We start from the raw sequence: 26,181 nt of genomic DNA on the forward strand, positions 1-26,181 counted from the left end.
GTAGTTATAGGCTACACATTTCAGGAAGGCTAATTTCAGGACTAATGTCCTTCCTAGTACAATATTTAAAATGGTAGGATGAGCACTTCCAAAAACTATGATGAATTTGCACTGCTGAGACTACTAAATGTTTCACATTTAAGGAAACACACGATCTATACTTGTAGTCATACAATATTCAGCAGGGGAGTACACCAATAATAACTTCAATCTGTAGTTTAAATATCTATGGTCTTCAAAACACACCAATAAGTATCTTTCAGACTGTAGCCATGTACTTACTACTTGTGGGACCTCAGTTCCTATGTCTGCAAAATAAGGGGCTTTAACTAGAAGATTTCGAAGGTCCCTTCTGGATCTACTTTTACGACCTTATGATGATGTGTCTATGAAACAAAACACGTGTATTGGAGAAGTGGCCATTTGTTGGACAGATAACTGGAAGAACAGAAATTCAATGAAAACTTAACAGGTGCCTGCTATGCTCCGGGTGCCATGCTTGGTGCTGGGGATACAAAGACAAGAATGAATTCTTGCCCTTAAACACCTTATGTCCTGGAGGAAACAACAAGCAGGTAGAGAAGTCAACAGAAAAGCTATATAAAATAACTGATCAATACTCTCGTGAGGTTGTGGGATGCGGGAGGGAGGAGCACTAATAAGTGAGGGAATCAGGAAAGGCCTCTTGGAAGGGGCAGCACCCGAGCTGAACTTTGGAGGAAAAGAGGGGTCCAGAGAGCAACGGTAAAATCAGGCACCGAAACTCAAACTCCCAGTTCCCATGGCTGTGCTAATCACTAAACCATATTTCCTCTTGACTCTTTTGCTTCAAATCATGCTGTAAAACTACTGAAATGGAAAGCATATCACCACTCTATTTCATGAAATTAATGGACATTCACAGCCTCCCTTGCAGTCCAGTTTGCACTAACTCAAAAGACACGTGGGCGTCGGAACAGCTAGATACACTGCTCAGTAAATCCTTAGGTGAAGAGGACTCAGGGAGGAGAAGAGAGGGAGTTTCCAATTCTTGCAATGGCTTTGGGGCACAGGATGCCTCAGCTATTGGGAAATTCCTGGCATGCCCATAGTCTTTAGGTGTGCATCAGTGAGTATGTGTGTAATGAGTATTAATGCACATAGCTGCATGGAAAACTCAACTGGTGCTCTCAGGGAGCTAACGAAATGGAAAGAGAAAAACTATAAGAATTTAGTTTGACCGTGTAAAAGTAACACTAATTAAACCATGCATTTTAACTGTTTAACATTTATTTCTAATTACCACGCAGGAAATAACAATTATAAATGCATCATGATTAAACTACATAAGATTACATGAAATACTATTCCTGTTAAAAAAAAAGAATAAAAATTAGTTTTAATTTTATTATCACACTAGAAAAGTCCTAAAGCAGAAAATACAGCATGCAACATTTGCCTTAACTTAATCTAGTAGAATTTTAATAATGCTTACCTGTAAATGAAGTATTTTGGATTCATTATTCCGGAGCATTTCTTTTTGTCTTTCAATTTCTATTTCAAAGCTACATATCTGATTGTGTAAACTTTGTATACTCTTGTTTTTTTCTACACTTTCATTCTGTAACAAGGAAACCTGGGAAGAAAATTCTACAATTAATTCACCAACACATGACTACATACTATCAAACAATAACAAATAATCAAAAGGGGATGGATGGGGACTTTGGACTTATTATTTCATTACTCTGTCTACTCATTCAGACCAGTAGCTGATCTGTCACTTAAAAGCTGTAGAGAATTTGCTAGGGCAATGAGAGGTTATGTGATATTCCCAGGGTCACACAGCCAGTGTGTGTCAAAGGTGGGACTTGGTTGGCCCCAGTCTTCTTGACTCCAAGGCCAACTTTCTACCCACTATTCCATTCACTGTCTCTCAATGATGTATAATGATGCAAAAATGAGTTTTTATAACAAAGCCAGCCCTCCTCAAGACCTGAGGAAGGAGGGAATCTGTCTCCAACACTGAAAGGGAGCTGTCATTCTGAATAATGTAATGAGGGGTCCTGTCGATCTACTTGGTAAATTCCAGTCCAACAAATGTACTGAAACAAAGACAGTAATAGATTATATGCCACTGTTTGGCTAGATCATAAAATACAAGAAACTGTTACAGTTCCTACTATTGTCATAACTACTGTAATAGTTGATTCTTGGTGAAATGAATTGGGAAGGCAACATCAAACCACTCAAAAATTAAATGGTGCTAGTGGAATTCAAAAAGCCTAACAAAGCATGATCAATCCTACTAGATCAGGGAAAATAAAAATGGATTCCAAGTATTACCAGGCTGGTCAGAGAAAGGGTATGTATAATAACATTACATTAAGATTATTACAATCCTATTTTGCCAGAAAAATAACTATTATTCTACTAGCTATTTGGGATAGGCTCTTGGGAGATCTTTCCCTACAGAAGCAGAAGGTGAGCTATTTTGGACCTGTGTGATAGGCATTTATAATATATAATATGTATTTCTGAAAATGATAACATAAAATTCATCAGAAAAAAATCTAAAACGCCAAGAGTCTTACATAAGGGAGCTGGCTGTCACCATGTGGAAAGCATTACCTATTTTTCTTATATTTAAATGACAAAAACTTTTTCTTTGTATGTTACTCTTTTATTGATTGCTTCTGCTTAAAACAGGTCCACAAGAACAACTATAGCAACAGTTCTCTAAAGTCACTAGGATAATAGTTATACAAAAATACTGGAAGGATCTGTGATTTTATCAGTGTCATTTTCTCAGATAATCAATCATACAGCATCTATGAATTCTAAGGAACTGCCTAAAGCACAGAGAAGTTAAGCAACTTGCCCAGTGTCACACAGCAGGTGACTAAGAGGGAGGATCGTCTTTACTCTGCGTCCAGCACTCTGTCATGCTGCTCTCTTATGGCATGCTACTCTCTTATGCATAAAATAGCATGAGCTGGAGGTGGTGCCTTTCCTCAATATTTTTCTTTTCATACAATATAGTATAGCAGTGATTTTCATGTACAAATACCATTCACTAACCCAAGGCAAATAGCTAAATCTGGCATTTCTGTTTATTTAAAAAAACTAACATTTTTATCCAGAATTACAAACATATAATTTCTCATGGGCAAAATATGATTTCTCATTATACCAAAAAGAATTTATGTTATACTATATAATTTCTCATTATGCCAATAAGTCCACTATCTCCAGTGTTAATTTTCATTCCTAAAAGATGTAATCTTTGTTGCATTCATAGAGAGGGTGCCCTTTGGCATTAACAATTTAAATGATCTTTCCTAGAGGGGAAGCCCTAACCTCACTTCTCCTGAGGGTCCTAATCTTCATAGGAGAATCAACCAATCAATCGGTATTTATTAAGTGCCAGTCAGACACTGTGCTGGGTGCTATGGATACAAAGATGAGGCATAAAATAACACCATCTCTCAAGAAGGCCCTCTTTTCCCACCAGCTACATTACTTCTGGACATCTCTGAAATTCTCCATCATCATCCTGCGTCAGATATCTTCTGCTCCCCCACTATTCCAACTTCCATTTCTAGGATGTCTTCCTCCATTAATCTAATACAAGCTCCTTGAGGTCAGAGACTGTCTGTTTTTATTTGTATATGTATCTCCAGTGCTTAGCACATTGCCTGGCATGTAGAAGGTGCTTAATACATGTTCAATGACTGACTACTGAAGAAACTTATTCCCTTCCTTCAAGGGAGATAAAGACAACAATATATAGAGAGTAAATACAAATAAATAAAAGGTAGTTAAATTTGAGGTACCTAGAGAAGGAGGGCAAAGCCGTCAAGGGGATCTGGAAAAGTTTCATGCAGAAAATGGTGCCTACACTGCATCTTAAAGGAATAAAGAGATCCTCTGAGGCAGAGGTGAGGAGACCAGTGCATTCCAGGGATAGGGGATGGCCAGTGCAAAGATGCTGAGACTGGAGATAGTGTGGAACAGAGGGTGAGGAACACAGAGACAGCCAGTGTCTAGATCAGAGCTCAGGAGGGGAAGCAATATAAAATGAGGCTGGGAAGATTGGTTGTGAAGGGCTTTAAAAGCTAAATAGAGCTTTATATTTGATACTGGAGGTAACATAGAACCTCTGGGGCTTAAGGAGTAGGGGATTGACACAGTTAGATCTGTGCTTAAGGAAAATCACTTTAGCAACTATGTGCAAGATGAATTCAATTGGGGAGAGACTTGAAGCGAGGAGAGAAATTAGAATAGTAATCTAGGCAAGGAAAAACCATAGTCTAGACAAGAGGTGATGAGGGTCTAAACTAAGACAGTGGCTATGTGAGTAGAGAGATGGGGTCAGATGGGATTTTGAAGTAGAAACAAGTTTTGGCAACTGATTGGAAATTTGGATGAGAGAGAGTGAGTAGCTGGGATCATGCCAACATTACAAACCTGATGCTAGAAGGTTAGTAGTACCTTTGACAGAAATAGAGAAGTTTTTTTTTTAAAGGGGGTGGGTTTTAAAAGAGAAAGATAATGAAATGTTTTGGTCATGCTGAGGAAGATGTCTTCAAGACATCTAGTTTGAAATGTCCAAAAGGCAACTGGTAATTTGGGACCGAGGCTCAAGGAAGAGACTAAAGCTGGATATATAGATCTATGAGTGATCTGCAAAGTTCTGAGAGTGAAACCAAACCCACAGGAGCTGATGAGAACACACACACACACACACACACACACACACACACACACAAGAAAAAATATATATATACAGGAAAAATGTATAGAAAAAGAAAAGCCCTGGAAAAAACTTATAGTTAGAGTGCATGATATGGATTATGACCCAAGAAAAGGAAACTGAAAAGGAATGGCCAGAATTAAAAGCTCAGGAAGAGAGAGCATTCAGAAAGAGACAGTGGTCAACAGTGTCAAATTTGGAGAGTTCAATGAAGGAAGAAGATTAAGAAAAAACCATCAGCTTTGGTAATTAAGAGATCATTGGTAACTTCAGAAAGAACAGTTTCAGTTGAGCAATGAGATGGGAAGCCAGACTGTAAAGAGTTGAGGGATGAGTGACAGGAAAGGAAGTGGAAGCAGTGAATACAAAGCTTTTTAAGTTTTTCTGAGAAAGGGAAGAAAGGTATAGATGAACAACAGCTTTTGAGGGGATGGTAAGAGTCCAGTGAAAGTTTTTAAGGATGGAGGAGACTTGGGCATGTGCAAAGGCGGTAGGAAAGGAACCAGTAATTAGGGAAACGTTGAAGATTAGAGAGGGCAGTTTGTTGTACGAGCAGGAGGATGAGGGCTGAAGGGCACATGTAGAAGGGCTGGCCTTGGAAAGAAGGGTCACCTCATTATCAGAGACTGTGGGAAAGAAGGAAGGAATAGAGGATGATGTGAAGAAGTTCTGAGATGAAGAGAATGGGAGAAGAAACAACTCATGGTGAATGGCCTCAATTCTGTCAGTAAAAAATGTACCAAACAGCATAGCAAAGTTCTATTTTTAATTATAAAAAAAATTTGGAAGTCATCTATCTTTGAGCTGCCAACAAGAAGTAATACTGCTTTTTTCTCATGTCCATCAAAAAGAAGTGGCAGGCTTGTCACTCCTTTATACCCTAGTAACATCATAAAACACACTGAATTTTTGCTACAATGTATGAGATACTTGGAGAGGACCAAAAAACAGTTCAGGTTGGTGGAAATATTCAGTTTGGGGACTTCTCTTACTTCCATAATCAGACTTTTAGAACTAAATGAGGATCCTACTGTTCCTACAGCACTCTTATTTAGAATAATTTACTGTTTTCAGTTTTATGGAAGTAAACTTCTTTAAAGTTCCTCTCAATTCTAAATTCTATGACCCTATGATATGAGCATCCTATATTTCCATTTGACTTTACATCTTTTTAAAACAGTGAGCCTTGTATTTCAGAATGAGATTTAAGAGAAGATTGGCTATTATTTTTATATAATAACTTCCATAAAACTTAACTTCTTTGGAAGTAACATATTGTTAAGAGCGTATGTTACTCTTGCAACTTTATACACTTTCCTGGAAGGACGTTTAGTTTTTGGAGGCACTTAATACACTGTCATGTTTAGAATCTATACCTGTAACAACCTAGATGTCTGGCTTTAAAAGCCTTTCACAAGCTGGCCTCAACCTGTCTTTCCAGTCTTAATCTATATTACTCCCCTTCTCAAACTCTACAGTTCAGCCAAACTGTTCTTATCTTCCTTTCTCCCACATAGCAGGCACTCCATCTCCCCATCTCCAAGACTTTCTACCAGTCATTCCCCATACCCACAAGAGACTTCCTGCCTCACTTCTACTTCAGAGAATCCCTCACCTCCTAGAAGATACAGTTCAAGTATTGCCTTCCACATGAAGCTTTTCCTGATCTCTCTAATGGCTAGTACCCTCCCTCCCATGACCTTGTATTTATTTTGTATTCATTCTGCATATACTGCTGGATGTACATATAGTTTTCCCTGATAAGAGTGTAAGCTTTTTGAGAGTAGAGGTTGTTTTATTTTATTTTATTTGTATTTGCATCCTCAAGACCTAGTATAGTAGCCAGCACATACACAGTAGGTGCTTAATAAATGCTTTTTGATTGATTTCCCAAATCAAGGATGAAGTCATCCATGAAATTCTGATCTGAGAACTGTACAATGAAAAACTGATTGACATTCTAGGACAGTAAGACCTTCAATTCTATATCTGTTGTCTTCCATTTATTTTTTTGGAAATGATGACTATATAGCTTCACTAATAATAACAATCCTACTACTTCAAATTAGAATTTTTAGAGCCACATCTGGAATGAACAAGCTTGGCATCAGCATCCATTCAGATTTCTCTAAAGATATAAAAAATCAGAGCCATACAACATTCTTGAATCATTACCAAGAAAGGCAAGACTTTCATATTTATCAAACTCATACATTAAACTTTAATTTTCATCTGTAATCTTTAGACCTTTGTCTTGCCATAGCTAGTAATATTTTAATTAAATTAAAAGTCTACTCACAAAGTAAAAAAAATATATTTTTGACACCTTTCTCTAAGGAAAATAATAAGCCATGTGATGTGTGGCTAGCCATTCTGGTAATCTGGTATGTCCTGGGATTTCCAGTGATTCAAACCATTCATTCTAAGCTGGAAAAAGACTACAAAGCAGGAAGTGAGGAAATTAACAATAATGAGAATCATCCAAAGAGCAAGTTTATTCAAGTAGCCCTTGGACGAAGCCTTGGAAACAGCACCTTTCACAGTTACAATGCTTTGAAAACTGGATCAAGTGTTGTAAGGAGAAAAGTAGACAATTTGTCAAAATATTATGTAGAGGTTGAACTAGATTAACTGAAAGAGTGAAACTAGAACCACAGCCTCTATATGATTAGATCATTTCTGCCGAGGTACAAAGATTACAGTAAACTATCTCTCAGGAGACACAAGGGTGGCAAAATGAAAACTGCACAATCTTGACACAGTGTTAGGATAGAAAATATACTAGAATAGTTACAAATATAAGCGACCCTTAATCCTATGCATATGACAAAAAGAGAAAGTGAAAATAAAGGTACTTGTCTGTATAACGTTCAAAGAAAAGACCAGATTGTGACAAAGCACATAGTGATGTAGTATGGAGGAGAGTCTGAAATCTTGGGCTGGAATACTGGCCTTGGCATTTACCTACTATGACCTCTCTGGGCAAATCAGCCTCTCTGAAGCTTAGTTTCCTTCTCTGTAGAATAGGAATGAATCTGCCCTACTTATCTCATAGGGTTACTGTGAAGGAAAACACTGTTTATCTGAGTTTTTATTCCCAGCAAATTCTGAAAGCAATCCAGTACATGTTCATAAAAAAACAGCAAGAGTGACCTGGTTGGTACCTCTGTTTTATTTTGCTGTTATTTAGATACAGATCCTTATTTTTTTGTTATAATTATATAAAAATCAGCACTTTTGAGAAGGCTAATCTGTCTTTATTTTGCTCTTCAAGAAATTACTTGCTAATTTAAAAAGACATTATTTGGAATAAGAAGGTGTCTTGTTTTATGTGGAATGAAAATATTTTGGTTTAAAATTCTGGGCTTCCTCCAATATCTTTGCCATAAGGATTTTCCTTCAAAACTGCTTAAGGTAGCCTTCAAATCTCAAAGCTGACAGAAAATAAAAACTTAAAGTGAAGCTAGAGATTCTATTCCAACAAATAAACCACAGCTTGGGGATTCTATAATACCCTGTCTGGGACTCACTTTCCTCATTTATAAAACGAAGGGAGATATTAGATTAAGTGATCTCTAAAGACCTCTACAACTCTAAATGCTGTCATCTTAAATGATTCTTTTTCTAGAAATCCTCACAGGGTAACAGATTTTTATGAGAAAAATTTAGGAATCCTCACAGGAAACACCACATAGGAGGCATCAAAAAGGATATTAGGATGCCAGAGAGTTCAGAGCAGAAGAGAACAAAGATGTCTTCGAAAATAAGAACAGAAACAAGGAAGAATGGGGAGGGGAGAAGAATGTGCCTGTTTAGAAGTAAACCTGCTCAGAACAGACAGCTCTCCTAAGATGCTCCTTAAGACTCCTTAAGTCCATAGAAAAGTTACAAATACCTTTTTTAGTACTGTTTCTTTTTTTAAAATTATTTTTATTTATTTCATTAAACATTTCCCAATTATATGTAAAAATTTTAATAAAAATTAAAAAAATTTTTTTAATTTCCAAACTCTCTCCCTTCTTCCCCTCTCCTTGAGAAGGCAAACAATTTGATTTTGATTACACATGTGAGGTCATGCAAAACTTATTTCCATATTAGCCATGTGGCCAAAGAAAACACAAACAAAAGAAAATAATAAAAATAAAAAAGTTTTTAAAAAATGTGCTTCAATCTGCACTCACAGTTCATAACATTATTCATCATGAGTCCTTTGGAACTGTCTTGATCAGAGTGAAAAAGCTATAAATACTGAACCACTTTTCCTCACTGTCTTTCTTGCAAGAAGGTCAAGGGACCAAAAAAAGCAATTCTGTGTCAGTCACTCTGACTACATAAATATATTCAGTTGTGACAGCTAGTGAGGTGAATCCACTACATATTTTGCTCGTCAATTAAAAAAAAACCCAAAAAATCCATACTACCAACCAGAGACTCTCATGGATGAGTCTTAAGATCAGTGATGGAATTCCTTTCTTTTGACCATCTTATATGATACTGTTTCAGTCATCCAAAAAGCTACAAGAAAGGTTTTGTTCTCCATTTTTTCCCAATTATTTAAACTTAACAATATTATTAAAAGATGTATGGCTGTACCTTTTTCTCTAGAGAATTACTCCATTCTTTCAGTAAATTAACATGTTGCACTGCTGAGCTGGCCTCATGGGTCTTAATTTGCTGATTTGTTCCCTGTGAGAACAAAGAATATAAAACATTAAAATCAAGTTTACTGTTTTAAAAATATATAGAAAGAATGCAATACAAAACTATAAAACCAATACTAAATCTGAATGGAGGGAAATCTGGTCATATAAAGTTAATAAGAAACATTCAAATCAGGAGAATAGATTTTAATGGCAAATATTAGCCAACTGAGCTAACTGACATGTTTTAAATATATGGGAGCATAGTTAAGGGAGGGTACTTAAAAAATAAAAATGTTTTATAACTCTACATGTGAATTTGGACTAATTTTCTCCCCATCCTCAAAAGACAGAACTTTCTTTTGAAATAATTAATTTATAATCTACTTCACAGGAATGAACATTTTAAATCACAGGTTTTTAAAAAATATTTTTTTTCACTGATAATATAAGAGGTACATTGCAGTCATAATTAGATACTGCTATAATAGTATGTTGAAACACAAGTCCAATTAGGATCAAATTAACGGGTATATTGTAACTAATCTACCAAGAGAAAACAATTTCTTCATCAAAAAAATCAAGATTTGCTGCTCTCACACCGCCTAAAGATTTTGGTTATTATAAAGATTACATACAAACGTATATAATATACAGAGTACATAAGATGTAGACCAAATCATTGTCTTTTCCAAGCACAGGTGATGGTAATTCACTTACTTAAGAAATGAATTTGTATGAAAGTCTATATTGTTTTAAGATTCAAAATTTAAGAAGCCACTAGAAAAATGCTAATGATCTCCAAAACATATACTCTGTATACAGAATATTTATATATATATGTCGATATACATTTAGATATATACAAACATATATATGTACACAAAGAAAATGAATGATAGTACGTAAGACATAACAGTGGTTAAGGGTCAGCATTATTATAGAAATAAACAAAGAGAAAACTATAGATAATTCTTAATTTTTTACTAATGAAATATTGATTTCTATCATACTAAGGTAGAATTTATTTATGGTATATTACAATTAAGTGGAAAGTATTTTATTTGAAATAATATTTTCCCTTCTCACAGTTTTAGAACATCAAAATATATATTTAAATGAAAACTCAATCCAAATTTGCTGGCCATCTCAGACATAATTAAAAAAACAAAAACAAAAATAAAAAACAGGTTTCTCACATTACATATGCAGCAATAACATAGTATGTTCTTACCACACTAGTACATTGTATGTGTGAGTGTGTGCTTATCAGTAACTGTCCTACATGTTACCTAATCTCAGAGGAAATGTGGTGTTAGGGAAAGAATGATGGATTCAAATCCTGGTTCTAAATGGACCCAGTACTTGTATGACCCCAGGCTGACCACTTCTCATCTGTTGAGACTCAGGTACCTTAGATAGAAAATGGGATCATCATACCACTACGACTTACTTCCATGGGGCTGTTGTGAGGAATGTGCCTTATAAACCTTAAAGCATTATAGAAATGGGAAGTGTGGTAATCCAAACTAAACCTACCTCTAGATTAGTTATGTTGAAATCTGAGTAAGTACACACATATATGTGAACATTCATTCTTCTACATATATCTATGCATGTTTGTGACCTATAGTTTTCCATGTATTACTTTACAGAAATGCTACAGATGCTGCAGAAACTAGAAATGTCCATATAGGTTCAATGTTTCTTTTCAAATAAGTTAAAACTCCTGTCACAGACTCTCTAGAAAATCCCAAAATATAATATTAGTTCTTTTCTTTTTGAAGAGATAGCAAAAGATGTTTTTACTGTAGAAGTTATGAATGGAAGGACAACTTCTACCTCCCCAAATCTGATGCCTCAAGACATCACAGGAATAAAGAGCAGACACTGAGACCTGCTGCATACAACTTAACTCATTCATACAACTATATGTTTCTGCTTCCTTATAAAGACTAGAGGAGCCCAGAGATTGCATATTAGAATGTCAATATAAGTTTCTCTTATTGCAGACTTTCAGCAATTGAGAAATATAATCATTATATACTGACCTGAAAAGTGCAGCCATAACGCTTAAAACTACAGGTACTTGGGGCATTAATACATTCTGACAAATGTGCATTCAACTGCAACGGGAAAAAAATGTGAGTTTTGGTACAAACGTTTGCATGATAATGCTCAAACATATTAAGGGCACAGATCATCTGGGTTGTATTATTAAGAATGGTGTTTCTAAATATACAAGTGTGTATATTATCTGCTTGCTAGACTCATATGCAGCAATATACAGTATATCCACATGTATACACACATATAGTAATATACAGAAATACATTTAATATAATTATTTTTTAAAATTGTAGTTTCTCTAGAACAAATTGTTCAAAATGTGACAAGCCATCTGCAATGCCAGAATTAAAAAAACAAAAACAAAAACAAAAACCCAAAATGAACATTTATGGACTAGAAATGAAAACTGCATGAAACACAGAAATCTCATACAGTATTTTAGGATGCAATTGGATCACACATCTCATATACAGTACACAAGAACACAAAGTGAAAAATATTTTCAAGGCAAGCTTACACAATGTACCATTAATCACAGGATCATTAGAGATGAGTTTTTCCTCTTTTGGGAACATTGATTTCTTCCCCAATGTAGCCTTATAATGACTTTTGACATTTAATTTTTAAAAAGAAACCCAGAGGTAGGGTTGTTTTTTTTTTAATGTGGATCTCATTATTGCCAATATTTCAAAAACTAAATTGTGGTGAAAATTCATATGAATTGGGAGAGGAAAACTCATCTTTTGGCAAAAACCCTGGTTTGATTGAAATGTTCTTTAAATATTAAATCAAATTACTTTGTTTCCCACACAAATGATTACAATGATAATATTTTAAAGGTATATGTTATTAATTTTGCTATGCATAATCTTAATGTAATGACCAAGAATAACTTCCTTAAATATAAAAATTCACATTAGAAAACTCAAGGAGTACATTTCAATCATGGAAAATAATTACACATCAAATCAGGGACAATGGTACACAGAAGTGCAATAAAGAGTCACGGTAGTTTTTGGTTTTTTTTCCCCCTTCCTGCTCAGCATAGCTGAGGAGCTCTTAACTAATCTCACAGTTTTTCACATATATTAATAAGTACAGATTTATTTGCTAGGACCAACTCCTGGTTTCCCTAGTACACAGATGGTTTATTCTTTACATGCTAGCACTTACAGCAAAGGAAGAAATGGTACCATTCATTTATGACAGAATTATGAGATAATTTACAACTTATCTGTTGACCCTTCCCTCCTACCCTGCCCCTTAATAGTTTTAGAATGAACAGCAACAGTCATGGACCTGTCCAGAAATCATTTTTGCAATGACCACTGCTGAATCAACCTTTTTTTTTTAAAAAAGGTAATGTGTCAGCACAAAATAACATTTTGTTAAGAACTGACTAATATAACTTAGAAATGTTTTTCCTTAAGTATTCATGAACTACAGTATAAGAAAAAATGGCTAGTAATCTCATTTTACATTATCAACATTTTTGGAATGAGAAAACAGATGGATAATGGTAGCAACAAAATACTGTACTATGTACAATTATGCATCAATATATCATGACATATATTTAATGCTGCTTTAAGAATGATCTGCATTTTATGAGAAAAATGTATCTGAATAATCATCCTAACTAATCTTTACAATATTAAATTACTATACTTCTTTAATATAACTCTAGGGCATAATTACATACTTTTTTATATTATTAAAGTATATTTTTATGTGTATTTTTATTCTTAAATGTCATCTTGTCCCTGAGTTGTACCTGAAATAATCATAATTATTTCTTCCCTTGGCACTTCCTGTTTCTGTCCCCACCACTGATGGCCCTAACATAAGGACAAATATGTTAAGCTAGTGAGTGCTGATTTTCTGCTGGCAAGACCATCCTTTGAACAGAATGTGCTGTTCATTCCCCCCAAGTGCCACCTGATTATTCTTCTCAGAACCCTGCAGAGCTCCACTGACTCAGCAGCAGTTTCTTCAATGAGGGTTGAGAGGAAATTAGAGAAATCAAATATCGCTTCCACGTAACCACCATTCATTAATACTAATGGACGTTTAATAAAAAAAAATGTCCAGGCCATATTACCAGAAACCTAAACTAAGTGGAAGATTGAGGTCTTAAGAAAAAAATTTAAGATGAATTTGAGACAAGATGGAGGCTGATTTTTTTACTATGTCCACTAACAGTGAGCAAAAAAAAAAATGTCCTTGAGGAAAGGTTGTGTGATATTTTATGTTTACATTTACTTTAATATGGGGTTAATTCACCCATATCCTAAAAAAAAAATACCTGATAATTTAGATGCATTTTTCTCAGACTAGAAACTATGTGGAATGAATAGAAACTGCTATATACATATAAGTAAAAAAGACCCATGGTCCAGCTGATCTGCTATCCTAATAACAAGAGACAATATCAGAGATTTCAACTATGGCTAGTTATTGGGAAAATGAGTCTCTGATGTCCTTTCACCTCGTCTTTGATCATTGAATTCCCATGAGGTTGTATGTACCAACTTCACAATGTGTATTGTGTCTCATTCTTCCATAGACTTTTCTCTCTCAAACTATTCAGTTACCAGAAATAAATCTGTTAAAACTAATCACTGCTTAGGTGTTGGCTAAGGGATATTTACATTTTAACAGACAATACTGAGTCCAAAAGGCCCTTAAAGTCCAAAGGAATTAGTCTCTAGTGATGGAATTTCAGGTCCCTGTGAGAGATATTTTGAACTATTGCAGCCTTCGTGGAACCTCTTCAACCTACACATACACCCACGACCACTTCCACTAATCCCCTGGCAAATTGCTTCACCTTTCTGAGCCTCTGTTTTATTATCAGTAAAGTGGGGATAATTTTACTTGCACTACTTGCTCCACAGGGTGGTTGTGAGGAAAATGCTTTGTAAACCTTAAAGTGCTACAGAAAAGTGGATCGGCAACAGAAAGTTAGATTTCTCCCTGACTGTCAGCTAGTGATCTACTTTACACAAGAATGAATAAGGTCCTAGAAATGTTATCCAAGATTACTCTGATTTTATTAAAATGAAATATCTTAAAGTATATATTCATCTCATGTATCATTGACAAAACAACTGTGATATTACTCTATTATTTGTAATCCTGTAATTGCCGCCTCTAAAACACAATGACAGAGGGAAGCTGGGTATCAAACAGAACACTGCTGGGACGTGGAGGCAGCAGGGATGGAGAGGAAGGAGCAGCAGCTCTGATGTCAAGAGGCTCAGGTTTTGAGCTCCGGCTCTCCGTGGGAGCGGAGCAGGAGGCTGCTTGAAACTGCAATGAGCCATGGACTTGAGGAGGAACCTGGGTTTGAAGCCCATCTCTGGTACTTGCTGTCTAACACCTTTGAGCCTCAGTTTCCTTATCTGTAAAATGAAAGGGATGGACTAATACTGCCTTCCAGTTCTAATATTCTATGAATCTGATGCTCCTCTAGCAAGCGTTAATTGTGTACCCTCTTCTATAAAAAGTCTAACTGAAAATGGCCTTTTAATATTACTACGCTACTCTATATTCTCAATATAATTCTATAGAACAATTCCACAATATTAAATAAATATATGTAATATATACACATGTGCCTATATAATGCCACTGATATTATTTCATTTTTAAAGTGTTACTTTTTCCCTGAGTTGTATCTAAAATAATCATAACCATATCTTCTTTTGGTACTTTCAGCCTTCTATGTATTTACCATCTTCCCTCATTTCTCTATTCTCAGCATTTATAGGGACATAGAGAAGAAACTCCAGCATTTTTAACCAAAAGAAAATGGCCTTTCCACTAGAAACTGGAAAGGGTCTTAAAATTCTAGAGCTAGAAGGGATCTTCAAATATAGAATGTCAGAGCTAGTAGCAATCTCAGAAATAGTCCAAATAACTCATTTTAAAAAGGAAGAAATGGATCCCAGAGATGTTGCAACTTGCCTGAGTCACACAGGTCGTTAGTAGAGCATCAAGGAAGAGAACACAGGTTTCTCAGTCCCCATCTAAGTTTGTCTCCACTAGAACACTGTGACCTCAGGGCCTTTAATCACCTGAGCTGATGTTTTTGAGCATTTTCTTGAAAAAATTAGATTAGAAACTATTTGATTTTTTATTTTATTTTTAAATTGAATGACATTCCAGCTGCCATCAGAATTCATAGCTTTCATTCAAAAAGAACTCTATGACATTGGTGTTAAAAGTCTAGATTCCTCACATTCTAGATGACTTCTTATGTTACTGAAACTCTTGGGGTAAGAAAAATCCAGTTTTTAACAGTGTCATCAAATTTTATTCATTGTCTCTGATGAGATGATACAGATGAAGCAATGGAAAAGATGTACCTACCACAAATTTACTTTTAAAAGGGATATGCAATGAATTACATAAGGAAGCAAATTAACATAGGTATATTTTTCCCCTACTCAAAGGAAAAACATTTTTGTAAAACCATTTTTAAAAATTATAAAAACACATCTACCCACCACTATAATGTTCAATCAATTTCATATACTTCTACTTCACAGATTAAAAAGCAAATGAGTTCTACAAAAGCTAAAAAGATCTTATAATATAATCTAAACTTCTAAATCTAATAATATTGAATAAGTAGCTATTTACAGTTTAAACAATTAGTAGAAACATCTTACCTCACTCCTCAAAAGTGTCTGAACACTACATTTATGTGGGCATGAGACAACAACACATGGACAGTCTGTATCTTCATGTTTCTAAAGAAAAGAAAAGAAAATTACTGTGAACTTCTTAAAAAACAGTCTATACCTACTGATTAGCCAAGAATTTTTAACCAAAAGAAAAATAAACTTCCTACTACAATCATTCAAATAAAAACTATTTATGTAATAAATGGAATTTGATGCAAATGTTATTTTTATATAGTATTTATTATTTGAAAATGGTTTGAGTTTGGCACAGTGATTCCTGAAAAGCAAACAAACAAAAACTAGACATCATCTTAGAAGATACAACAAAATATTGCTAATGAGAATCAACCTGTATGAAGGCTGGTATAAATGATGAAAATATATATAAGTTATGAAACACTTGCAAAGAAATACAATCTTATCATTTTGGCCATGTAGTAACAGCAAGGGATGACAGGTGGACAGTCAGAGTGCTCCAGTGGACCCCTTACAATGTCAGGAGAAAATGGGTAAGGCATCCAGCATGTTGGCAGGCTGGCTATGACAACCTTTTGGAAGAACATGGGCAAGAGTCAAACAGGATGGGTAGGCATGGACAGGTTGTGATCTGCACTACTGCAGGGAACTCACAAACTGATGTGATCACAGATCTATCTGAACGCATTAATCTGAAATTTATTAACTCAGACTTTGCTTACCAGAGGTACTCAGAGAAGCTCTTTCTAAAAGGATCTTTATTATCTGAAATATTTCATAATGTTGGACTAAATGAACTAGGCAAGATCTGAATGTCCCAGAATAATCCCTGACATTGGATAAGCAAAGTTTCAAGAAATTAGTCGTTCCTTTATAGAGCGTAAGGGGAAACTACTTCACCTCAATGAAGACATAAAAATCCTGATTTACTCAGAATTCAAATAATCAATTGCCTTTACAAGTCAATTATAGTCACATTATTTATAAAATGATGGGTCTGTGTATTTGAACATATCCTATACTGTTCCAGTACTTCAAGAATCCATGGTTTCTTTGGTCCTCTCCACCAATGTAGATGACAACCAGCCCCTCTAGGTCTTAGATGGTCTTCATGAGTTTCTGTGGCTAAAAATATTGATCCCCTTGATGGCTGATCATCTGGTGATGAGGCTTCTAAAATCAGCTTGGCTGGTCTTCAGATAAAAGATGCAGTCTGTCATTGGGCCTATACTCAATTAATCAATAAGCATTTGTTAAGTACTTACTACGTGCCAGGTATTGTGCTAAGCATTGAGGATATAAAGGCAAAGCAAAAAAAAAAAAAGATTCTGCTCTACAGGTACTGACATTCTAATGGGGAAAGCAACATACAAAAACCAGAACATACAAGATAAATACAGAGTAGAGAGAAGGTAACCTTAGAGGTGCAACTAACTAGCGGCTGGCAGGACCAGGAGAGGTTTCCTGGATAATGTAGTACTTGAGCTGAGTCTCAAAGAAATAAGGATTCTAAGAATTGGAGTCTGGGAGGTAAGAAGTCCTAGCTTGATCGGACCTGACAGAGCTTCATATCCTTACAGCACAGCCTCCAAAAATCTAGGGTCACTTCCATGCCATGATGAGGCACCAGAAGAAGACTTTAGTGATATGAATTATCCTTAAATTAATATTTAGAAACCTCAAATAGAAACATAATGTCAAAATTCAGAGAACTCAATGATAAATCTCTTCCCATACTAGTTATGTTCTAATAAAATAATCAATAGACCAATTAACAATTTCCCAAATATTAAATATAGTAAGCATGAATCTATGAACCAATCTCCTTAAAATGTCATCATAAAAACATAAAGATTATAAACAGGCTATTCATTTACCTATAATTTTACATAGCACAGTTCTAATACTGTCCCTGCTAAATTAACATAAGTGAACCTCTAAAGCTTTCCCAAAATATACAGCTCAAGGTCGTGATGAAGAAGTAATCATAATATTATTCAACTCATTTGTTTTTGGTTTTGGGTTTTTTTGGCTAGGCAATGGGGTTAAGTGACTTGCCCAAGGTCACACAGCTAGTAAGTGTTATGTGTCTGAGGATAGATTTGAACTCACATCCTCCTGAATCCAGGGCCAGAGCTCTATCCACTGGGCCGCCTAGCTGCCCCTTTATTCAATTAATTTGGAAGTGAATTTGAAAAACCAAAATTTAATACTACTCATAGGTTTAACTCTCTATGATGGCATCAAGATATTTCTAATAGATTCTAGTAGATAATTTATCATAGACATAATTCATTGGTACTATTCCTATTTATTAATGATTGAATTCCTCTATGTGGATATTACTAAGGAAATAACTACCCCCAAGTGAATTACTGATCTTCTACAAACCTAAAATAAAATACTTTAATTCTACTGTTGCTGAAAAATGGATAAATTTCTTTCATAAAAGATGATCACCTCTTGTGACCATATGAAGCCAAAGAAAGAGTTGGACACATAAATTCATCATGACAATTCCCAAGATTCCCAGGGAGCAACATTGAGGCCACTATCTCAGGTCACATTTGCTTTAGAGTTTATTTTATTTTATTTTGTTTTTTTTTTTTTGTTTTTGTTTTGTCAGGCAATCGGGGTCAAGTGACTTGCCCAGGGTCATACAGCTAGTTAGTATCATGTGTCTGAGACCGAATTTGAACTCAGGTCCTCCTGACTCCAGGGCCAGTCCTCTATCCAATGCGCTGCCTAGCTACCCCTGCTTTAGAGTTTATAAAATGCTTTCCTTACAACAACCATGCAAGGTAAATACTGATAATATTATTTTATATTTTATAGATGACAAAACTGAAGCTCAGAAAAGGATAATGAGTCGCCCCAAGTCACATGCTTAATAAATTTATCAGAGCTGGGATTCAAGCCCCAGTGTCCTGACTGTAGGTCTGGGGCTTCTTTCACACTATACCACACCACACAGACTCCTGATTGAGATAGAATACCAACAGTAATTTCTTTGGCATATCAAAAAATGTAGCCCAAAGGAAATCCAAATGATCCAAGGATCATGTTTACTTAGTTCTTTATTATTATTATTATTATTATTTATTTTTAGGCAACTGGGGTTAAGTGACTTGCCCAGGGTCACACAGCTAGTAAGCGTCAAGTATTTGGTCTGAGGCCGGATTTGAACTCAGGTCCTCCTGACTTCAGGGCCGGTACTCTATCTACTGTGCCACCTAGCTGCCCCATCTTTTTTTTTTTTAAACAAGTTTAAAGTCTCTGAGGATCTCTCTCTCTCTTGGGTCCAGATGGCAAAGTAAAGATCCCTCCAGCTAGAAGCAGGATGGTGGAGAGGCTAAATCACTGTTTTTCCTGCCAGCACACCTAAATGGCTCCTTGCAGCTTCCACTCATTGCTCCTGGTTTAGCCCCTTTTTCACACGACTGTTTCTCAATACTTGAAAAGAGCTCTCATGACTCCTGGCTCAGACTGGTGAGCTTCTGCCTTATTATTGCTTGCCTTGTGCTACTCCCCTCCCTCACATGACCGCTGTGGTCCTTTTGAAACATTAAAGAACTGTAGAAATGCAAATATTATTATGACTATTATTTTTAGAAAAGAATCGTGAGAAAATCTGTTTGATGCAGAAACAAAATCTGAATTGCACAGAAGGTATGAGTAATTGAAATAGGAAAAAATTTCACCTGCAGCGTTATCATGGGAACTTGACTTTTACAGTACTGACATGTCGCTTCTCGGTATTTACATGACTTTTCTACGTGGCCTGGTAAATCTTTTCGCAGGATTTTTTCTTTGCAGTCAGCACGAACACATGGCAGTTCTTCAAACTGGCAATCACTTTTTAAATGTACCTGTAAGACAAAGGACAAACAATCCTTGCTCTGAGAGCCCATTCAACAGGAAATATGGCAAACAAAACGAGCACTGGCTTTAATCTTAAACATGTAGCTCAGATTTCCAATACTTACCATGACATCTGTGTACAGCTGCAAAGAGTAACAAACTGAACAGAGGCAATGACTTCCATATTGTGTTTGAAAATTATTCTTATGCTAAATTGTGCCTGAAGAACTATGCAAACCTGACCTCAGACACATAGTACTTACTAGCTGTGTGACCCTGGGCAAGTCACTTAACCCCACTGCCTAGCCTAAATAAATGAATAAAAAGTTAAAAAAAAAAAGGAACTATGCAGACAACATCCCAGGTAACCTTCTGGGGTGGGAAGCTACAGACCTTACTTAGCTGGTTACCACGTTCCAGTTTAAGTAATCTTAAGGCAGCATTTCCCAACCTGTGCTTGATAGAACCCTAGTTTTCTATACAACATAAATGGGAGTTCCAAGAATACTTCTAGAATAGTGATATTTTCTTCCTCTAAAAATTTAATATGAAATTATGTATTAATAACAATGCTTTAAGTGACATTTTTAGTATGTAAATAAGATTAATTTCAACTTTTTGCCTTCAAATATTCTAAATTTCCCTTTATTCTGGGGGCGTATAACATATACCTATACCCTTCGAGACAAAGTTCAGAGATTCTGTAAGTACATTTCAAGCCACAAATTGCCATGTGGCCAAATTAGCTTGAGAAACACATCTAAAGAGAAAATATTAAATTAATTTTATAGTTAATGAGAAATTAAATAATCAGCATTTTCATGAAGCCTTTAGGAATGGAGTTCAGTTTCCACATCTGAAGAGGAGAGGATTAAATGGGTGAACTCTAACATTCTGTAACTGTCATTGAAAATAGATTCCAAAAAGAGTCATGCAAATACAACAATGTAGATTTCTTTCTAGGCATTTCAAAATTTTGAAAATTTTTATGAAATTTAAGATTTGTTCAATATTTCTTTGAAAAAAAAGTTAATTTGGAACTCTGCTCAGAAAGTCATTAAACTACATGCCCTTTGACGTAGCTATACTATTACCAGGCCCATAGTACAAAGAGATCAAAGGGAAAAGTATTTATACATACAAAAATATTTATAGTTGCTTATTTTTATGGTAGTCAAAAACTGGGAGCTAAAGAAGCTCCCATCAATCAGGCAATGGTTAAAAAAGATTATTGTATACAAATGTAATGGAATATTATGCCATATGAAATAACAAAATGTACAGTTTCAGAGTAAATTGGGGAGACCTCTATGAACTGATACAGAGAGGAGGACTAGTATAACATAGAATAAAAACAGAAAAAAGCAACTTTGAAAAACTTTAGAACTCTTTTCAACACAATGGTGAACCATGAGCACAGACGACTAAAGACAAAGCATATCACCTACTTCCTGCCAGAGAGATGAAGGATTAAAATGTAGAATACAACATATGTTTTTAGACATGGCCAATGTGAGAATATGTTTTGCTAGACTATACATATTAGTTATATGGGTTTTATTTTTTCATTTTTTGGTATTGTTCAATGAGGATTGGGGGAGGAGATGGGAAGGAGAAAGAATATATACTTTTTTTGGTGAAGAATATATACTTTTAAAAATAAACAAATTTGGGAGGGGAAGGAAGGGGAGAAAAGCTAAAGTATGACCATATAATTTACACATCAAGTAAACTACATTAGGGGCAGTATGAGGTGGTAGTAGCAAGGACACTGCTCTTGGAGTTAGCAGACCTGGGTTGGAATTCTAAATTCATTATAATATAACCTGGAACAAGTCACTTCACTTCATTCCATTTCCCTGTAAAACCAGGATGAGACATACTATGGTCCTATAGTGCAGGACTACAGCAAGGAAAGCATTCTGTAAGCTGTCAGTCGCCATGTAAATGTGAGCCATTACTGGGTCACTGTAGTGGAAATAAACAGTGTCACTAAAGCCTCTTAGATTCAGGACGGTGGATGACTCAAACTGGCTGACAGTTCAGGTCCTAATGTCATGGGAAACAACATTGTAAATGGAAGCCACCCTGACTGTTTCACATTTTGGTTTTGTTTTTGATAGGTCAGTACAGACATGGTCTTACATAAGGCAGAGTTGATGATAAGAATTCCCAATTTGATGAGTAAACCTAGCCCCCTCTAGAGAATGGTTATACCTACTGGTAACTGGCACCTTGTGAAGAGAACAAAGATCATGATTGACTGGGTTTTCATCATTTAATTGGCTGGGACTCTGGTGAGAGGGGAGGTGGCATTCTTTTGTACTGGTCTATAAAGGTGAGATGATAGACTTGCTCAGTCCTTTTTTTTACCATTTCTTATTGTGTTTTTCTTTCAGAGTGACGCCCGGGGTAGAGTTACAGGTTAACAGTTAATGGTGCCTTTGAGGCAGAAGCACTTGGTGAATTGTATGTTTGTCCAAGTGCCCTAAGAGGAGAGTTTCTGGGATCTCAAATTCCTGGCTACCTCTTCCCTTTCTGTTTCCCTTTTTGAGAACAGATTAGAGACCAGAACCCTAATAGTAGACTTTCCTAGCTAAAGAGATGGCAGCAATTTGGGCAATAATAGTTACCGAAGAAGCATGGCTTACGTAGACAAGTGGTTGCCCACTTGGCCTAAGGGGGAGCAATATTTCTGAATCCTAATCTTCTATGTAGAGGAAATAGGATTTTAATTTCGTAGGTGGCCTAATGTTACAATGTATCTTTTAGCTAGAGAAGGGAAATTTCATGGGCAGTACCAGCCTTGAGAGTTGTCTAACGGATAACCCCATGTTTGAGGATTCAATGATCAGACCTTTTGGAGGAGGTGAAGAAGGTGAGGGATTTCCTGAATGGCATGGTTCATGGAAAAAGAAGAGGATTATTCACATGGACCCTGCATCTGGAGCACTAGCAAAAGAACTAAGGCCATTCATGGAGAGAGGGGAACCCTGCTGCTCCTCAACTATTAACATGAGTGTTTCAAAGAGTCCAGGTCCAATAGGAATGTGGTTTGCTAGTCCAGCAGCTCCAAAGATTGTTTGTCTTCTGGGGGAATCCATAGGAAAGGAAGTGTTACCAGTCTGGGAAAAATAGCAGGACCCTGTGAGAAAGCCAGGGATTCACTAGAATATTGGGATGTTCTCTCGCTTGAGAGCACAGTATACTAATAATGCTTTATGTGTTTTTTCTATATATGTTTTATGGACTCCAGTGGGTCCTATACGCCTATTCTATTTTGTTACCTTGAGTGTTTATATGGGCATTACCTTTTTACCCACATATGTGAAAACCTGAGCGTATGCTGTATTGGCAATTTTCCAGAGTAAACTCTGGGTAGGAGCATAATGAACCAAAGAGAGAACAGGACCCTCTTAGGTCAGCTCCTGTGTGAACCCAGAATTTTGGTGGTCGAGTCATATTTATGTTCCAGACAATTTAGGCTGTTCAAACTTGAAAATTATGTTAATGTTAAGGAATTCAACTTCTTAACATAAACCTGAATAATGGTGGTTCAATGCTCACCAGCAAATGTCCCAGGGTTAATTGTTCTGTGCATCCTCTGCTTTCATTTCTACAATATATTTGAAGGGCCAGAATTTCTCTCTTACAGCAATTATCCTTAAATACCTGAAATTGAAAGGCACTTATTTCAGAGGATTAGCATCACTTGAAGAAAACATCAAACATCAAATAAAGCAAAAAGCTTTTAATGAAATTATAAAACCAACTTTGAAGTGGACAACAACAGAGAGAGTTAAGAATCATCTAGATATTTTTGTGCAAAGTGAAGGAACTATTCCTGCTATGGAACACAATTAAAATAATCTAATCTTAACAAAATTTATTAAATGGCACTAAAGGAAAACCGGTCATAGGCAGTAGTAAGCTATTTAAAATACCAACATGATTGACTCTTCAGATGACATTACATAGCTAAAGGACACAAATATAATATGTACCCATTGCTAAACTTTTTCAAGTTAAACATATAACCAAATTTTCAGGAACAAAGCACTAATAAGGTTATGTAGAGATAGGCTTTGTTGTAAAAACAAAAAACCAGATGTAATAGAATCTTACTATACAGAATCTCAGAAGTGGAAAGGTTCACTCAGTTCAACACCCAACTCAATGAATGAATCTCCTTTACAATATTCTTGCTAAGTGGCCAGCTAGCTGCTACTGAAGTGCCCCCCACAACCTGACAAAGTAATCTGTTTTATTGTTGAATAGCTCTAAATATATAAAAATTCTTCCTTACATTGAGCTCATTTACTAAAAACTTCAGTGAATTTAGCCATAGCATGTTTCCCAGAAATATAAAAGCCTAACAGTACACATTAGTCTTGGGTGGGTGTTGGTGACAATTCCTAACATAAGCATCATAAAGGAATTCTCCACCACACAATGAGGAAGTGGAAGAACAAATTCCGTACTACAGAGGTAGATGAAAGTAACAAGGAAACTGAAAGTGGAACAATGATTATAACAAGAACAACCTAATGGAAAGAATATTGGCCTTGAAGTTAGAATATGAGTAGGAGTCCCAGCTCCAACACTTACTAGTTATCTCTCATCATTGATTTTCTCTGAGCCTCAGATTCCTTATCAATTAAACAGAAATAATACTTATATTACCTCCCCATTTGGGGGTAATTACGAGGCCAGCGCTTTGTAAATATGAAAATGTAATTACTATTTTTATTGTTATCTTGTAGCACTAAGGTTAGGGTTGTGCTCATGATAATTCATTCCTTTCTGAAACAGGTCATGATCACAAATTATTAAAAATTGGCTGCAAAGAGTAAGTTTACTCTGACAATAAAATGGAGTTTTAGCTTAGAAAAGAAATATCTCCTGGCTTTTTTGTTTGTTTGTTTTTAGCCTTAGTTAACATTCTTCACCACTTAACAGACTGTGAATTCAACTCAATTCATAAATATTTACTGAGTATTTACCATGCATAAGGCCCTGCTATTCACTGGGAAATAGTCTTGCTTTCTAATGACATTATCTGTCATTGGATTTTTGTTACTAAGAGTTTTAATTATATGTCTACTAAAGAAGATCCTGTGATAATCAAAAAATACACAGGAAACTCTAATTTTCTCCTTAATTTCACTGGGAAAGAAATAGAATAAATTGATGTCAATTATTAAAAATAAAGAAATTCAGAACCAGATAAAGGTCTATTGTAAATACAGCTTAAAAATCTCATGAACTTAAGGTACTAAAATCATCACAGCAGATACTTCAAAAGTATAAAGCAAATAATTTTACTTTTATTTTATCAGATTCTCTAAGTCTCTTGAGTCATATCCGGGCTCTTTACTGGAAAAAAAAATGATCTTACAAAGACAGCATAGCAGATAAAAGGTTGGACTTGGGAAAGAGGAAGAAATAGGTTACAATTCAGCCTCTGGCACTTACGAGCTATGCCTATGGACAAAACACTACGCCTCTATAGTCTCGGTTTCATTCATTGTAAAAAGAGCTAAATAGCACTGGGACTGTCTACCATAATGGTTTTTGTAAGGAGCAAATTTTAAAGTGTTATTGAAAAGTCAGTCATTATGCTTATTATGACTATTGTGAGAATAAATGAATTTGGGAGCTGAAAGGCATTTTAGATATCATGTATGGAGTTCAACCCCTTCACTTTACAGACAAGGACAATGAAAGACTGAGAGATGTGGTGTTAAGACCACTTGGTCTTTGGGTCCACAGTTGCATGGGAACAGACTCAGGGAGGAGGCATAACTAGCATATTACTAACAAAAATCTCTCTCTCTCTCTTCTTTCTCTCTCTCTGTCCTTTTCTCTCTCTCTTTATGCTGAGATATTATTAGAATCCATAAAACACAATAACAACAACAATGTTTACATTCCATATATTTATTTGGATTTGCTTTTCTGGCAGGTGAGTTTGTTCTTTAAGTTTTAAAAACTTCACATACAAAACATTCTCTTTCTCACCACTCTCCTTCTATGCCTCTCTGGTCCTAAGTATAATTATACTATTATTTTTTGATGATCGCAACATTCTAAAGGCTCGATCAATCTTTTTTCAAAATATTAAAAATTACATGTATTTTAACATATATTTGGAATTATATAATACATCATTTCAAATTCAGTATATCACTAGAAGTATTGAAGCAGA

General features: G+C 35.5%; 1 protein-coding gene across 6 annotated transcripts in view; it reads right to left on the reverse strand.

The window, feature by feature from the left end:
- Window positions 1–26,181, reverse strand: part of TRAF3 (TNF receptor associated factor 3) — a 164,374-nt gene that overhangs the window by 14,203 nt on the left and 123,990 nt on the right. For all 6 annotated transcript variants that reach the window (XM_020971160.2, XM_020971159.2, XM_020971158.2 and 3 more), the window contains 6 exons: window positions 23,541–23,645; window positions 19,814–19,981; window positions 16,122–16,202; window positions 11,427–11,501; window positions 9,329–9,421; window positions 1,475–1,615 (listed from right to left, as the gene is read on the reverse strand). In XM_020971160.2, the coding sequence (XP_020826819.1) occupies window positions 1,475–1,615; window positions 9,329–9,421; window positions 11,427–11,501; window positions 16,122–16,202; window positions 19,814–19,981; window positions 23,541–23,645 (663 nt within the window). The remainder of the gene's footprint in view (window positions 1–1,474; window positions 1,616–9,328; window positions 9,422–11,426; window positions 11,502–16,121; window positions 16,203–19,813; window positions 19,982–23,540; window positions 23,646–26,181) is intronic.

The sequence above is a fragment of the Phascolarctos cinereus genome, unplaced genomic scaffold, assembly GCF_003287225.1.
Source record: "Phascolarctos cinereus isolate Bilbo 61053 unplaced genomic scaffold, phaCin_HiC Scaffold_2;HRSCAF=192, whole genome shotgun sequence".
NCBI classification, from domain to species: Eukaryota; Metazoa; Chordata; class Mammalia; order Diprotodontia; family Phascolarctidae; genus Phascolarctos; species Phascolarctos cinereus.